Here is a 17,485-nt window from a genome sequence, read left to right as displayed (position 1 = left end):
TAAGCTGTGTCCAAATTCAGGGGCTGCAGCCTTCGGAGGCCAATCGATATATCATTTTTAGTTTAAAAGTGTGTAAACAATATGTTGTAATTCATTTCACAGTTGCTACGTTAAATAGGCTAAATTTAGCAAGTGTGTGTGTGTGTGTGTGTAGTACTTGTAAATTGCTGAGCTCAGCCATCTCTCACTGAATCCTGACTGGAATGACTAAAAACCATTAATTACCCCACTAACACAGAACGTTTAGGTAACGTTGGGGAACGTTAGTTTCTGTTTCCCTAAAGGTTAGTTCGAACCAAACCAAAAACTAACGTTTATGGAACGTTCCCTCATGGTTGTAACGTTCCCTAAACGTTAAGAGAACCAACCAAATGAAACGTTCTCCTGTGGTTGCACTGTACCTCCACACAACGTTCCCGTTTGGTTGTTTTTGGTTGTTTTTGGATGTTCTGAGTGCGGTTTTGAAAATGTTTATTTAAACCAGCTCCATTTAAGTTTTTGAAGTAGCATATACAAGGTTTGCAGTAACTTGATTTAGATTCACTCAAAAATGATTGGTCTTATACAATCTAAGTAAGATAAACAACATAGCAAGAGAATATATTTATTTTTAGGCTGATAACAATTTTGTTAAAAACAACACTTTTGTGCTTGATTTCGTTTTTGTAACTGTATTAGGCGAAAATACTTAAAACAAGAATCTATCAATAGAACGATTTTTCTTTCATTTCACTTATAACTAACAAGTGGTTCAGTTCAGTGTACAAATCCAACTGTTACACCCCCAGCCAGTAGGGGGAAGACAGTGCCTCTGCTTTCAGGTGACCGATTGAAGTCCTGTCCTGATACACCTGGCGAACAGGGCAAACAAAAGGTTTTAAGATCCGTTCGTTTGGTCCCAAATTCGAACTGAAATACTGCCATTGACTAAAACATGTGCTGGCTATACTTCACCGACAGTGTTATAACGCAAGGCAGGACAAGATACCAAGAAATACATTGTCGGCTGTCAACAATAAAGACTTTTCTCCGCTCAAGACTACTAGCCCGGATGCTAACGCGGGAAACAAGTTAGCTTTCCACAGCTGGCTATGCCCTGAGCGCTGCTAGCTATGGATACAATACAGTTGGCGACAGAGACTGAGCCTTCCCTCGGACATGTTTTAGCCGCCATAATGAACCTGGACAACAAGGTGGGAGATTTTGGTAAACAACTTAAAGAAAGCTCCGACATGGTTGCCAGCATTATACAGCGAGTCGAGCTGAACTCAGTCGGACTCACTGAATGCACGTCCAAATTGGAGGCTGTAATTCACCATGTGTTCTATTAATACATCCATGGTATTATCTTATGAAACATCCGAGGGATGTATGGATGGATGTATGCATGTATGCTGTAAAACCTGTTACATGGATGTAACGTCATTAGCGTTTCCCAAAAATGCCGGGGCTATCGGCTGAAGCTAAATAATGGAGCTAGGTAGCTAGCTAACTAACGTTAACGTAATATCTTCTGTCTTACGATACATCCGATGGCTGTATGCTGTAAAGCCTGTAACGTGGATGAGAGATAAAGCCATGGATGTATTAAGAGAAGTTCTGTTAACGAAACTGCATGCTAACCTAGCACGACATAATGATTACACCTCTTTGGTTGTCTAAATACATCTATCGTTTATTTTTAGATAATGGTAAGACCTCTTAAGTACAGACTACTTTATTTACACAATTCAAACATTCTTTTTGCAATCCGTACAAATTGTATGGTCTTTTATTTCAGATGAATCCGTTCCACAAGCAAGAAAGCATTCCAGGACGGAGCGTGTGTCCGGAAGCCCTGTCCGTAAGTTAACATTTATTATTTATTTATGCATGCGTTTAAGAAACCAGAGTCATATTTCCTACCATGGAACTACTGACACTCAACCTGGTGTATATCACGTGACTGTTCTGATGTGTTTGTCTCTTCCTGCCTTTTTTTAGGTCAGCAGACATCACTGCCTCCACCACCTGCATGTACGTTTTTTTAGCGATGTCTAATGTAACAGCATAGGTTCATCTTTTGCAGTGGCATGTGCAAGAAACCTACCATAAATGAACTGACCAATATTCATATCTACTTTCTTTTTAGATGAGTCAACACCACACAGGAAACCAGCCGGTCGCCCAGAGCTGGATGGGTCTATTGTAACGCAAGCTCGGCCTGTCACTTCATCTTGGGACCCTGTTGAAGGTACAGTGGCTTTGAATTTTCCATTTTCAATTCAATACAATTTCATGACAAGGAACTTGAGAGTAACTTAACTTTTTTTGTTGTTGTAAACAGCAGAACTCATCACACGGGAGACGGAAATGAGAGGTAAGAAGACTCTAAGACACTAAGTTGTTCACATATGCAAGTATATAATAATATAATGTATTACAACTAAAACTAACACCATTCATTTTTCCATAGCCTTGATGAGAAGCTGGATGAGCTGCTCATGCTCTGAAGGAGCTACCAGTCACCTCCCTCTGCTCCAGTTGATGACATGTTGCTGTCGCCCTGCTCGACAGTCACAGAGCTGCATGAGTTCCGACAGGAGTCTCTGTCAACAAAATGGTAATTAAGTGGCCATAGTCCTCTTCCCTACCCTGCCCTAAGAATAACACTATATAATTGCATAAATTCAAATTTGTATTTCTATATGTTTTACAGCAACTTTTCCTGACAACCCTTGGAGGTTTGACCGGAGGTACTGCCATCCGTCGCATGCTACGGCGAGTGCCAACCAATGACGTTCTAAAACCGTATAAGCCTACAGGGCAGAAAGGCAAAGAAGGCCTTCCAGGACCTGACAATCTGCAGGGTTATAACAGGCAGGTGTTATTTTATTGTTCACATCATTATTATGCTTAGCTTGGCTGATAAGAGGTTTTAATTTGACTTGTAACTTTGCTTCATTTTGACTTCTACTCTAGCGGCCTCCCAGAAAAACTTCCCCTACGCAGACTGCATCAGATGTGGAGGACCCCACAGTGCCCCCCCTCCCTCCCCCTCCCCAATATCCTAACAGCCCAGTGTCAAAGGTGGACTCATTCAAGTTTCTGGGCTCCATCATTTCCCAGGACCTGAAGTGGGAGTCTAACATCAACACCATCCTTAAAAAGGCTCAGCAGAGGATGTACTTCCTACGGCAACTGCGGAAGCATGGCATGGCAAACAAGAGCTATTGGCCGTCTTCTACACTACTGCTATCCTCCTGCTTCCTCCCCTCTGGCAGGCGCTACAGATCCCTGCACAGAAAAACAACCAGACACAAGAACAGCTTCTTTCCCACTGCCATCACTCTCCTGAACTGCTGATAAGTGTGGTCATCCCCACTTTGGCCATTCACCTACACATTACATACGTTGTCATTCCAATATGCATCTTGCACTCTACATCCCACTCCATTGTTTTTTTCTTCTTATTTGTATAGTTTCTGATTGTTATATTATTTTTTTGTATTTTGTTAATTTTATATTAAAGTTATAAATCCCATCAAGTTAGTTATTTAAAGGTTAGGGGAATGTAAAAAATAACGGTAGGGGAACGTTCTCTAAAGGTTACAACGTTAGGGGAACGGTCGATGTAACCAAAAACTAATGTTCCCTAAACGCCAGGAAAACTTTCCATGGGAACCAAAAACTAACCTTCAGGGAATGTTCCCACAACCAAAAACAAACGTTCCCAGAACGTTCTGGGAACCAAAAACTGTTACCTGGGTTCTCTCTCTCTCTCTCTCTCTCTCTCTCGACCCTGGCTTTCCTCCCCCTGGTCACCCTCTGCTGTACTTGGCCCTGGTGTGTCGTCAGGGACGAAGGCAATTAGGCCAGGGGGTCTGGTGGAATGTCCTAATCCAACATCTATCAGCCCATAATATTGGATGTATCCATGTAGAAAGGAGACATCAATACTCCTTTTAACAGCTGCCATTTGCAATAATTAGCCCTGCTGCTACTTGAACACAGCAGCTTCACAAAATGGATGCCGCTTGGCACACCAGCCATGGCGTGATGTATTACTGTACATTAAACTTGTTTTTATTATCCCCTACACTGCATAAATGATCAGAGGGAGGAGGATACAGAAGATGGAGGATGGAAGAGGAGACATGATGATGAGGGGAAAGACTCACAGAATATAGATAAAAGAAATGGACGGAAAAGAAAAATGAAATGAAATTTATATTAAGTATGGTTTCAAGTGGACTGTCATTTAGAAGGCCAGACTGTGTGTGTGTGTGTGTGTGTGTGTGTGTGTGTGTGTGTCTTAAGGTAAGTTGAGTCCATTTGTCATTCTCCTTTAACTCCTCTCTTTTATCAACATCACTTTTACTTTGTCTCACCCTTCTATTCTCTCCTTGCCTAATCTTTCCTTTTTCTCTCTTCTCTCATCTCTTTCTCACCCTCCCTCCTTTCATCTTCACTTCCCTCTCAGATGGAAATTAGACCTTTACAAAGAGACGGAGCGAAACAAATCAAATCGAAAGCAAGAGGAGCAGTGAATTCTCACCATTTAACCATGTACAGTATATGTGTGCATCTCTGCCCATTTAAGTATGTACTGCTTTCGGAGAAGTGTAAAGTGTGTCAAAACAGCCATCCATGGAGTGAGACAGAGAACAAGAGCGACACGCACAATCCCAGCACCAATAACAGGAGAAGTAAAATAGAGCAGGTGGATGGAAAGCCGACTGGATGGAGAGAAATGAGGAAACGTGTGTGTGTTGGTCCATGTGCGGTTTGTTTGTCAAATTCACTGTGACATCTTGGTATACCAACCATAAATAAGTGAGCACACCAAGGTGCCTCTAGCTCACACAAGTTGTATTATTTAAAATAAACACTATTTATATTATCCATTTCAATAATTACTTCCCATGTGTACCCCAAATATTATGTTTTCTTATTGTATTTATCTTAATTCACATAAATTAACCAAACTTCTTATCCTATGAGTTATAATCTCTCTTGTCCCAGGTGTTACTAATAACATTAACGGTGGTTTTTTTTCAAGTGTACCAGGCTCTGTGACAGTGAGCCAGCAAGCCATCATGTATTTTTATATATACCTCTTTTCATGTCAAAATGTCTAATTTAAAAATGGCCTATTTTCCTATTTGTGGTACAGTTGGTTACAGCCAAGTTAGGTTATCTGCTAAATTCTGCTACTCTAATTCCAAAAAGCTTCTTATCAGATTGGTGAGAGAGTAACCGAGCTGCCCTCCCCAGAAATAAATGCTCTGGCACTCTGAAACCTGAACAAATGTGCAATGAGCTTATTTCAGTCCAATATTCTTATAAAACGGGGCCGGAGAACAGCATGTGTGTAGCAACACCTTCTCCATACCTTTGCCAGCAACTTGATGTGACATTCTGGAGTCCTTGCTGGAATAAAAGATACTTGCATTAATAAGTCTGCTGGCCACTTGGGGTCAGCCAACACTTGCACAACACAACATGTTGCCACCTTTTAAAGTTGATATGGCTCATTATAGCAAAAATTTGCTTTGTTACCCATCTACTGTAGCAGTTACGGAGCAACATTAGCATTAATTTGGAGTCGTGTTTCTGACCACCAGATGAATGTAAGTTCAACATTCACTCTCTTTGAGCTCTGGTTTGGCCAACTTTAAGGGAAATATCAGACTAATAAGCAACTACAATTGCTCACACACCAATTGGAAATAAGATAAAATAATGGTTTGAAACTGATTGTGAAAAACAGGTGACAGTATGAGGAGGGCGGTCTAGCAACTTTAATCTAAAGGATTAACAGATATGAAGACATGCACATTATCCTGAGCTCAGGCTTAAGACAATTCCGGCGCAAAACGAACCTAGGGGTTAATAACAAATGTGTAGCCACTCGATCGCTCTCTGGGACATGTTTTCATGCTAATCGAATGTGTTTGTAGCTTGAAACAAGCTAGCGCGGACCGTTGATTAGCTTACAACGCTAGTATTCGAGGCACACCACACTTCAACGGTAGCATAATGAGGGTCCCTAAATGTTAACTGAAGCATTGAGAACATTGTAAGTGTACAGACAGTTTATTAAAAACATAGTTTAGAAAGACAGTAGCATATTAGTATACATGAACGCGACTGTCTTTATAATCTTTTTAATAAACTGTCTGTACACTTACAATGTTCTCAATGCTTCGGTTAACATTTAGGGACCCTCACTATGCTACCGTTGAAGTGTGGTGATATTTTGAGCCTTTTTAGTGGTATAATAAGCAATTTGTTTTTACTTTCCCTGTGCCCCGAATACTAGCGTTGTAAGCTAATCAGCTGTCCACGCTAGCTTGTTTCAAGCTACAAACACATTCGATTAGCATGAAAACATGTCCCAGAGAGCGATCGAGTGGGTACACATCTGTTATTAACCCCTAAGTTCGTTTTGCGCCGGAATTGTCCTTTAAACACAGTGTGGGTGATTTAATTTAGCTACAGCTGGTAATACACACAAAACTCTGAGGAGGCCTGACAGTGCACACAAGTCCTTGTCCCAGTTAACAAAGAACATCTCTCACACTACATAAAATCCCAAATCCCCTTGCACCATATCTTATGTAAAAAAAGTCAACATCACACCACCACCACCAAGGCCACTGTTCCATTTAGCTAAATAAAAAAAGCTGAAAGCCCTTGGCCTAGTTTTTCAATGTTTAACACAGCCATAACGAGTTTGCAGCCAGGAAGTCCCCTAAGCACAAGGATAATTAGTTTAATTTCACTATCATGCATTCACATACAGATAGCACTACAAGAGTGCAAAAAACTATTCTCATTGGTTTTAATTCTCCATGCACCAACAGAAAAGAGGCAACAAAAACCCTTTCAGATGGAGATTACTGAGACAAACTCTAACAGGCTGACTGTCCCCAGCATTCACAGTAGCCTAATTGCATTTCCTGGTCACTGCAGCTAGGGGGAGGTCTAGGTTTACTGCTCAGCTACATTCGGCTGCTGTGTTGTCTTGGTTAATCTTTTCACTGCAGCAGTGATGGACAAAGGAGGAAGTGGGTAGATGCTAGATCGGATCCGCTAGTCGTAGTTAGGTTTAGGAATGGGGAGTGGGGATTGGTTAGGGTTAGGTAGGGTAAACCAATCAGAGGCAGAATAATGCGGGCCACGAGGCACATCCCGTGACGTCGCCACTTCTAGAGGATCCGATCTAGCATCTACAGAGGAAGTGGGGCGGTGGAGAGAGAGGCCATGCAGAGGCCGCCCAAAGCACAACTGTACTGCAGTAACTGAGAGATTAGATGTGACTGAAACGCTGCTGGAACGTCAGTGTAAAATTTGACGGTGCTATTTTGGAGGTATTTTGAAAATTAACGTCTTGCTTTCATGATGAATTAAATAGTTTGCTTGTGTCTTGAGTTCTCTAAATATATTAATAACTTGTATTGAAACCCGTAAGGTCATAGTTTAATTGTGATGTTTATATTCAGGGTTACAACATTAGCACCATTTACCAGCCGAATGCTGGTCAAATATGCAAGTGGCTGGTAGATTTGCTTCACCAGCCAAAGAAACCCCAATGGGGATCTATTGAGTGGCTGTTAAAATGTTAACATTCACTAGCCATTTGGCTGGTGGACGAAAAAGTTAATTTTGAACCCTGTTTGTATTTAGTAAAAAAGAAAATAGGAGACTGTAATTACACTATTATCTGAGTATGTGATTCACTATATAAGCACCAGATATTCAATGCTAAAGGTTTGTATTTATACCCTATTAATTCAATTTCAATTCAATTTTATTTATAGTGTCAGATCATAACAGGAATTATCTCAGGACACTTTACAGATAGAGTAGGTCTAGACCACACTCTATAATTTACAAGGACCCAACAATTCCAGTGATTCCCCCAAGAGCATGCATGAATGCGTAAGGAAAAACCTCGGGCAGACCCAGGCTCTTGGTAAGCGGTGTCTGACAGTGCCGGTTGGGGGTATGATGAACAATGGCAATAATAGTCACAATAAAGATCGTGTAATAGTTATAATAGTTCATGGTTTCGTAGAGCACAGCAGGGCGTAACAGGGCGTAGCAGGGCGTTGGCCGGACATAGCCTATATTAGCCTATATATTACTTACATTACTTTTCTCTCTCTTTTCTCTTCTTCAGAAGCTGCCATAAATACGAACTATTTACTGGTTTGTCTCTACACAGGATATTTTTATACAAATACCATTATGGGCCAGCTGTTCTCATCAGAAGAAGAGCTTTCTCAAGTGAAGGATGCGATTGGTTCTCTCCTCTACGATGCCATGTTGGAGGGCGGTGCCGTACCTGTCCTCAGAGTCGTCCACCCTCTTCTCCTAGCCAATCACGATGAGAGCCTTGACTCCCAGGCCGCCAGCCTCCAGGAACAACTAAAGCAGGTTAATGAGAGTGAAAAGAAAGTATTTTGGGTTGATGTTCAACATCTTATAAGAATGAAAACTAGCCAATCAATTCAGTTTGAGGATAAAGACATAATTATTTGTTTTGAAGGCAATGAGATGATTGAGATTTTGTACAATATATATAATCTTGTAAAAGAAGAAATGGGCGGACTCCAAACCAAACTTTGAAAACTTTTTTTCAAGAACTGCACCAATACGGCAACACTATAAGAGACGTTAAGAATAATTAGGCAATTAAGACTGATTTTGTGTTTGATAAATTTCTCATGTAAGCCTACCTATGATACATTTGATTTAATGTGTATTAAGTGTATGTAGGTACACCTCTGGTAGTGACTTTTTGTATATGTACATACTGGCGATGTACTTTTGTTCTTTAAATGAAAATAAAAGTAAAGTAAAGAAAATAAAGTGTGCCAGATCAGTGATAATGATGCTTAATATGAACAAAACATAGACCGACTACAAAACACGAGTTGATCTGTGCCTTCTGAAATAGACTGAGCGGGCCAACTGCTCATTGATTTCCCCTTTAAATCATCTGTTCAGTAATGCGATGCAGGTGGAGATGAACACGAGGGGAAAGAAAGATGTTGTTGCCTTGAGACAGTTAAGAAAGGGCATTGTGCAAAATAATGAAGCACCACTCAGTATTAGAAATGTGGTCCTGTTGGGGATTGTAAAGAGGTTATAAAATCAATACAATGGCCAAAAGGAGCAATATGATAGTGACAAAATGCAGTTTAAAGTTGTTCTTGAAAAGTAGAGAGAGAAATCAACTAACCTCGCATTTTTATTTTATTGAGACAGATAGTAAGAGGCAGTATGCTGAAATTCTGTTACCATTAAGCATGGACATTTGTGTTCATTCCTTCTTAACCAGCTGCAGGGCGACATTGGGAAGAGGGCGCCGACCTACCTGAAGGATCTGATTGGCCGATTGGCATCCTTTTCAGATGAGCCACGCCTGGCTGGCCTGGTGGGATTGGTGGTTACTATGGTGATGGACATGGCCTACACGTCATCGAAACAGTCACCAGGTGTGAAAGGGAAGTCAGCGGGGTCATCATCATGCCAGGTAAAGCCTCTGATAGAAAATAATGAGGGGAATAAGTAAAAAGATTGCTTGATATAATATTAAAGTATATTCCTGTATATATCTACTGAGACATTTCAGCCAACTTTCTTTTTGACGAGACTGCTAAAAGTTGATTTTTATTGTAACAACAAAGTGATGAAGGGACACAGAACATTTAGGATAGTTATGAATCCACAAATTAGAGCCGCAAATATTAATCGATTAGCTGTCAACTATTAAATTAATCGCCAGCTATTTTGATAATAGGTTAATTGGCTGGAGTCATTTTTTATAAAAAATAAAGTAAAACTTCTCTCATTCCAGCTTCTTAAATGCGAATGTTTTCTTGTTTCTTCTCTCCTCTGTGACAGTAAACTGAATATCTCTGAGTTGTGGACAAAACAAGACATTTAAGGACGTCATCTTGGGCTTTGGGACACACTGGTCGATCACTGACCACTTTTCACCATTTTCTGACATTTTATAGACCAACTATCGATATAACAACTAATCGATTAATTGAGAAAAATAATCGACAGATGAATCGACAATAAAAATAACCGTTAGTTGCAGCCCTAATACTCCAAATCCAGATATCAAGGTCGGTGCCAGAACTGCAATACTGCAATTTCTATGCATTCACTTCTACCTCCTGCAGAGAGTTTGGGAGCTCCAGGAGGTGATGGAGGAGTACCTGAAGCGCTGCAGGATCAACCTGAGTGACAAAAGCAGGCTGATCCAGGACTCCATTAGACTTGAGGCCCAGCTCAGCCTCACCCTCACCCAGCTGAAGACCTGTCTGCTGGGGGGAGACTGTGACTCCAGGTGAGACAATACAGTACAGGTGTTAGGATAATTGTTTATCAAAGAATGGACAACCCAGTAAGTACAGACAAAATGACTGACTATGTGTTCACAGCAGTTTCTTTTTATAACAATCAGGGAGTGTATTACAAAGGAGATACTGTCTAATTATCTCTGGTCAGGCCCGGCATCTCCTCCACATGCGCTCAGCCCTCAGGGGCATTCTGTGCTTTTCACAAGGTCAGTGGCTCTCATGGTTATCTCATGAGAGGCAGAAATAGTTAGCATTTACTTCAAGCAAGTAGTTTAACACTGAAAGAAAAGAAAGCATAACTTTTCTGACAACAGGTGAGCACAGTGGAGTAGAGGATGGTGTCATACAGTAGAGCAGCATACAGGGGAGTGGAAGAATTGTTGCACAGGGTCTAATAGAGGGTTTTCACCGACGTCACGTTCTGGGCGGTAACCTAGTCGGCGGCCATATTGGAGGCACTCGGTGTAAACAACTGGAGTATTGTGCACTTTGGATACTATAATACTTTATGTCTAAACAACAGAAAAGCTCATCAAAACGCATCCAAGATGCAAAGGCATGGAAGGACTTGGACCACAAAAAAAGGCGAGATATTTTGAGAAATTACAGTTTACTGGCGGTGCAGATCCCTACAAGTTGGCTCCCTCTTCTTGGACCCATGGCGACCCGGTGATTCTTCCTTCAGTTGCATATCCCAATTTAGTCAACTACCTGATTTTCTCGCCGAGCCCATACACAGCGGAAGACCTTAAATCCTACAAACGTTTGGAGGCTTATAACCAGATGGTGTGTGGATGGGTGAGGGAGACGCAGTACCAAGTCATTAACGACCGTTGTGTTGTGAAGGCCAAAGTAAGTAATGCAATAACGTCTTTAATCAACCTAACCTTAACTGTATGATATCATTGTGATACTCAAGGTGTAGCCAAGTGACTCTCAATAGTTTATTTTCATTTCAAAGACCGAACAAGACAGATTGTTCCCTCGTAGATCCTGGTTGAGCTTTGCCAACCACAAGCGCCTCCTTTCCTCTGATAACTTCTGGCATTCCTCTCTCTGGTTTTTAATAACTTTTGGAAGTCGATAATATTCCAAATGTTTTTCTCGGTCTGACCTATTGGTACAACCTAAAACACGGCAATAATTAACCATTTTCCTTAACGCCGTTCAGGATCTACTTCAGTGCCTGTGCTTTGTTGTGATGCGGAGTACCTCCAACATGGCGACTTCGGGTCTGATGACGCGTCGTGAAAACCCTCTATGTTACACATTATAGACATGGTTTTTCGCGGGGTCTTAAACAGTCTAAAAAAGTTTTTAGGCCTTAACAAGTCTAAAATATTGTGTCCTAGGTCTTAAATAGTTTTAAACAGGTCTTAATTTTCCTACGTCAATGTAACACTACTTCAACTGCTCACTGAAATGTTCCCGCAGCGCTTTAGAATGTTTTTTTAAAAAAAAATTTTATTGTGTGGTGTTGTAGTTCTTTCTGTCGCTAGTCCGAATATAATTCACTGTATTACGACTACAAATGAGACCAGCATGCAACTTATTTTGCAGCCAATCTAGACACCAGTCCTATAGTGCCAAAGAGAAAATCTGGGAATTGTTTCAGACAATGTTTCTGACATCTGACTTTTTATATATGTATATATATGTTGCATGGAGAAGAGCAGAGTACTATTCAGTATAATGCAATAGAACACTGATCACTGATTAGTGGTCATGATGGGCTGTTCCTCCAGGTCTCTGAGGCACTGGGCCAGTGGAGCAGCATTTCATACCCAGATGTTGGTTCACCTAGCTGGTTTTGAGGGCCAGGCTGAGCCGCTGGCTGCAAGGGCTGCACTGGAGCAATACAAGGAAGACCTCACACAGATCATACCTGCTTACAGGTAATACAGTAGTGGCAGCAATCTACCAATCAACCAATTAAATTTTATTTATAGTGTCAAATCACAACATAAGTTCTCTCAGGACACTTTACAGATAGAGTAGGTCTAAATCGCACTCTATAATTTATAAATACCCAACTATTCCCCCCAAGAGCATGCATTTGTTGCGACAGTGTTGAGGAAAAACCTTCTTTAAACGGGCAGTAACCTCCGTAAGAACCAGGCTCTTGGTGGGCGGCCATCTGCCGCTGCCGGCTGGGACACAGAGACACAGATACCGAAATATGATAGAAATATGATTTATAATAATTATAGCAGTTGGTATGATGAACAGTGGCAATTATATTTACAACAAAAGTAATAGAACTAGGACTAGAAATAATAGTAGTAGCAGTGCAGGGCGTCAAGCAGGACCACTGCAGCAACTGCAAACACGTTTCAGGTGGCACCACAATCCAAGGAAATCTGTGAGGCAAGTAAGTATAAGGACTTTGGGGAAGAAGCGCTCCGGGGAGCTAAGTTAGTAACATGCATTAATGGGACATGAATGGATGGGACCATAGTGGAGGGTCTCATCACATGTCCATTTGGTGAACTAATGGGTTTGTGGGGTACTGGCTCCATAGAATCACGTGTGTATGCCTATTTGGGCCACTAATGGTGCTACAAAGTGTGCTACAATTTGGAAATGGTGTCTGGTTACTGTGTGGGTGAGACATGATAAGTTGGCAATTTTTGATTTTTTATGTTTTTTTAGATTTACCCATTTTGGCTGGGATGTTGATGTCTAAACGTGCAACGAATGGAAGAGTCAACTCTTTGACTCCACTTTGTTGGCAATGACCTGGACATTAAAAATGCTGGGAGTTGACTCTTTATTTGTAATGACTTATTATTATTTTTTTTTTTTTTTAAATAATTAAACATGTTTGGGCAGCAAAAAATACAGTTGCATGAGCCATTCACAGTGCCATGGAGTCTAATTTAACTGATTATGATTGGTAGAGCGGGAGACTGTAGGTGGACAACCTATGCAGGAAGTGTACTACACAGCATACGGTCAACTACAAACACTGAAGATTTTGAGACCATGTTGTCAGACAGCAAACACACAGCACTTCGGTGGAAGCAGGAGCCTAATAAAGCATATGACAGTGAAAACCACAGCCACACAGGGCCTGGCTGTCTACTAGGAGTCAAGCCCTTCAGCCTGCACCAAATTTGACAGGAAAAACACACAAAAAGCACATCAGACTGTCATAAAAGTCTAGCCGTAAACCTTCAGCTTACAATTTAGAGTTGCTGCTTACAGTAAAAAAATATCCAGTCAGACAGGCAATAACTGCAATGATGACAGAATCAACAGCATGTGAGCAAAATGGGGAAAAAAACATGAAAGCCAAAGGTTATTACAATTTCTTCATCAATGGGTCAGACAGGCCCTCGCCCATTAAGTCATTAATCAAATGTTGCAACGATGAATCCAGGTTTCTGTCTAAATTAATGAATGCATTTATAAATCGTCTGTTCTTTCCCAATTCTATCCTGTCATCCCCCCATCTCTTCATTATAGGCGTTATAAGTCTAATTCAGTGTGTGTCGTGAAATGTCGAGGGGGTGTGGCATCATGCGACCCCTCCAGCGAGGTGCCAGAGGAGGGATCCATGACGGGACTCATTGTGACAGACAGAGAGACAGGAAAGAGTGTGACCATCCCTCTATCCGCTATGAAGACAGAGACAGGTAGACTTTCTAGAAATAACCAAGGAAACGGCTTGTGCCTTTCTCAATCGAGTTGCATTTAACTGAACTAAGTTGAACTTAACAGGGAGAAGAAGGAGCGTCTCTGGGCTGGATACCACCTCTGCTACTGTGTCCTCCTCCATTAACCTGGACCTTATCACGTCAGATCAGTACGCCCAGGCATACCTGCACCATTTGTTCTCTGATAAGGGACCTGTGGCAGAGCTGGAGAACTACTTTATCAAGGCTAGTGTCAATCTGAGAACAGTAAGAATTGAACCAGGATGTACAAATAAAACGGGGGTGGGAAATGGTATGGAACAGAGTGATGGAGTGCATCTTAATGATTGGGCCCAAGGCACTGATGGAGAACAAAGAGTGGACAGGGGCCAAGGAGATTATCGGGGCAAGACGGACAGGAGAGCAAGACGAGACGAGGCGGAGGAAAGTGAGCAGAGAGATGAAAGTTTGCAACTGAGTATTGTGGAGACGCAGCCGGATGAAAGCCTCAATCATCATGCAGCAAGTACATGAAAGCCATGACTAGACAGCAGCATCAGAAAGTTCCCATCCTTTATTGAAGAGAAACATTAAACCAAACTCAGAAACATGAAGGATTTTTGCAATGTTGTTTGTAATTTATTGAGATAACTTATAACTGACTGCTGGAAAGAAGCTGAATGGCGGTTTTGCTGATTTGTCTGCAATGATATATACTACCAAAGTGTCAGCCTTGGCCAAATATCAACTTTGGGTTTCATGTGATTTCTATTAAGTGTGTTTCACACAGGCTTTTCAAACCTGTACATTTTAGTAACACATATTAGGCAATTTCATTAAACCTTTACAACTTTCAAGGAAAGAGTTGCATAATAATAATAATAGAGCCATTTTCGGCTGTAGCCTACTTTTTTTTTTTTCTTCCTTGTTTGTACATCTGCTCAATACCAAAATACAAATACACATGTAAATAAATCACAGAAAAAAAATCTTACCAAAAACCCTACATTTGTCATCCCCCCCCCCACGGCAAAATGTGAAAGCGCAGGATGGATACATATATAATTTAAAATCATTCAGACAAGAATTTGTTTATTGAGAATTACTATTTATTTCTATGATGAAGGTAAAAAAAATAAAATGCAAATTGAATTCTTGAGGAATTGTGATTGATTGGTAATATTGTGTTTGGCCTAATGATGACATTTTTGTTTCTTTTCTGTGCTTTATTATTAAATTCAATGAGATGAGCTGTTTAGCTTGTTGTGTTTTGTGAGTATAAGTGTGTTTGACTGTATGTGTGTGGACCCCAGGAATAATAGCCAATGCTTATGCTAGTGCTAATGGGGATCCTTATAAAGAAATAAATACAGAAAGAAACAGTTACAAGAAGAAGATCAATAAGCTTACTGTATGGCTTCTCTTGACAAGTAAACCTCAAATCTCAGGAGCGTAATAGCTCCAGATAACCAGGCAATCATCTGTAATTTCACAACACAGTAAAATGGTACTAAAAGTTATAAGGATTTTTTCTTTTTACAAAAGCTCAAGTTAAAGTTTACTATAAATTAGTAGGAATTGAATTCCAGACTAGGACCTTGGTACAAACTAAAAGTTTAGCTAAGCCATTAAGGCTAGAAATGTTGATAAATCGCACGTTAGCAACACTTCTGCTTTGCCTATGGATACAGAAAGTGATGGCCCCAGTGCCAATAAAGAGACTAAGGTACAGTCTGGAGGAAAATACTTCCATGATAACGTGCAAGCTAAATTTATTTTCCCCAGAGAGATTTCCTTTGAAACCTTAAATCCATATTTGGACATGGATCATCATATTTGATGATGGGTATAACAAGGTCTGTGGTCACAGTTCTGCAACCTTTCTAGGGTTACTGATTGTTTACCAGAGATGGCAAAAGTACTCACTTCCCGTACTCAAGTAGAAGTACAGATACTTGTGTTAAATAATACTCTAGTAAAAGTAGAAGTACTGATTTAACTTCTTTAATCAAGTAAAAGTAACAAAGTACAGGCTTGGAAATTTACTTAAAGTATAAAAGTAAAAGTAGCCTTGTGAATGACAACCATTTTTTATGCAAAGCTACCTGGACCACACAAATGTTACTAGAGTGCAAGCTGAGAAACTTCAGTGGACATGGAAAAAAAGGCTCTTTATATGCCATTGACTACATTTTAAACAGATGTCTGCCAATAGGCCTAAAACATCACATATATGATTATTGTGACAGATTGTGATGATATTGTGATGATATAAGACTCCAGGTTAATAAGATTCTGACTGAGTAACAAGATATGAATTCAACTGTGATTCTGTGAGAATTCACAGATCCAGTTTCTCTTTTTTAATCTTCCCCTTAACGTTACCGCCATCAAGCCGCAATGATTTGCCGCGAACGAATGCCGCCGAATCTGTCGAGTCGTAAAAATAATAACGGTAACTCCACTGAAATTATTTGAAACTAAAGTAACAAGCCAATTTTGTGAAATGTAAGGAGCAGAAAGTAACTAATATCAAACGATCACAAGCACAACAACCTGTCCACCACCTGCACAATCCTATTTCCTCTATGTATGTGAAAGGAAATGCATGCTGAAAAAGGGGACATTTTGAGTGACGTTCACAGGAGAGATGGCAATTTTTGTTAAGTGTTTCTCACTCAGAAAGGTTAAAAATATGCTTTCTCTCTCAGTAATGTGGTGTGCGATGCAGCAGGTGGGCGAGAAGCACAGGAAGGAGCACTTTTGTGGCATAGCTGGCAGAACAGTACGAATGTCAAGCTGGGAAAGAAGTGTGTGTGTGTGTGTGTATTTCTGTATGTGGGTGTGTTGGTGCGAGTGTGAGAAAGAGTGTTTGTGATTGCACGTGTGTCTGTTTGTATAGATTGAGATGTGTGTGTGTGTGTGTGTGTGTGCACAAAAAGAATTTGTGTAAATTAATTAGAGAATAGTGATTGCAGTACAGAAAGAAAAAGGGACAGTGGTACAAGTGGCTGATGGTTTTCAATGGGTGTGTGTGTCTCAGGTCTCGCTAGCTGTTGATGAGTCACACTTCACAGCTCCAATTACTGCATGGTCTCTGCTCTGCTAATGCTCTCTGATTGGTGTTATTACTCCCCCGCTCTTTTATTCTCTTCCTCCCTCTGTCTTTTTTCCTTTTCTCCCACTGGCTATCAGATTAGTGTGACTTTATTATTCAATGCAATGTTATAATCTGACTGGCTTTGTACACACACACACACACACACACACACACACACACACACACACACACACACACACACACACACACACACACACTAATGAATAACACATAGAACTCACATACACCATACTGCAGCGCAAATTGCAATTATTTGCATAGCACTCATTCTCTCTTTCTCTGCTCATGTTAATTTTTCTCCTGCACATTTTTTTGGTCTTTTTGTTGTACTGTTTTAATATATTTATTTTTTATTTCTCTCT

At 40.6% G+C, this 17,485-nt stretch overlaps 2 protein-coding genes across 5 annotated transcripts; both read left to right on the top strand.

Annotated features, from left to right (window-relative positions):
* The first annotated feature begins 831 nt into the window (after positions 1-831).
* On the top strand, positions 832-3,523 carry LOC144532755 (uncharacterized). Of its 3 annotated transcripts, none has more exons than XR_013503372.1 (8): positions 832-1,193; positions 1,781-1,843; positions 1,984-2,016; positions 2,132-2,233; positions 2,327-2,359; positions 2,456-2,602; positions 2,699-2,859; positions 2,962-3,523. XR_013503372.1 is itself a non-coding variant. In XM_078273689.1 (8 exons), exons 1-7 carry the CDS (start codon positions 1,637-1,639, stop codon positions 2,776-2,778), a joined length of 510 nt encoding a protein of 169 aa, XP_078129815.1. In that variant the 5' UTR covers positions 1,203-1,636; the 3' UTR covers positions 2,779-2,859; positions 2,962-3,523. The 3 variants fall into 3 exon arrangements, 2 of the variants coding, with proteins under 2 accessions (XP_078129815.1, XP_078129814.1); XM_078273689.1 differs by lacking the exon at positions 832-1,193 and adding an exon at positions 1,203-1,691 and having other exon boundaries at positions 2,330-2,359; XM_078273688.1 differs by lacking the exon at positions 832-1,193 and adding an exon at positions 1,206-1,691.
* A 3,696-nt stretch (positions 3,524-7,219) lies between these two features.
* On the top strand, positions 7,220-15,252 carry LOC144532637 (uncharacterized). Of its 2 annotated transcripts, none has more exons than XM_078273516.1 (7): positions 7,220-7,355; positions 8,168-8,424; positions 9,332-9,526; positions 10,185-10,351; positions 12,110-12,259; positions 13,833-14,002; positions 14,088-15,252. In XM_078273516.1, exons 2-7 carry the CDS (start codon positions 8,236-8,238, stop codon positions 14,534-14,536), a joined length of 1,320 nt encoding a protein of 439 aa, XP_078129642.1. In that variant the 5' UTR covers positions 7,220-7,355; positions 8,168-8,235; the 3' UTR covers positions 14,537-15,252. The 2 variants fall into 2 exon arrangements, with proteins under 2 accessions (XP_078129642.1, XP_078129643.1); XM_078273517.1 differs by having other exon boundaries at positions 7,221-7,355; positions 8,213-8,424.
* The last annotated feature ends 2,233 nt before the right edge of the window (positions 15,253-17,485 follow it).

Source organism: Sander vitreus, chromosome 17 (assembly GCF_031162955.1).
Source record: "Sander vitreus isolate 19-12246 chromosome 17, sanVit1, whole genome shotgun sequence".
NCBI classification, from domain to species: Eukaryota; Metazoa; Chordata; class Actinopteri; order Perciformes; family Percidae; genus Sander; species Sander vitreus.
This window is presented reverse-complemented; position numbering and strand designations above follow the sequence as displayed.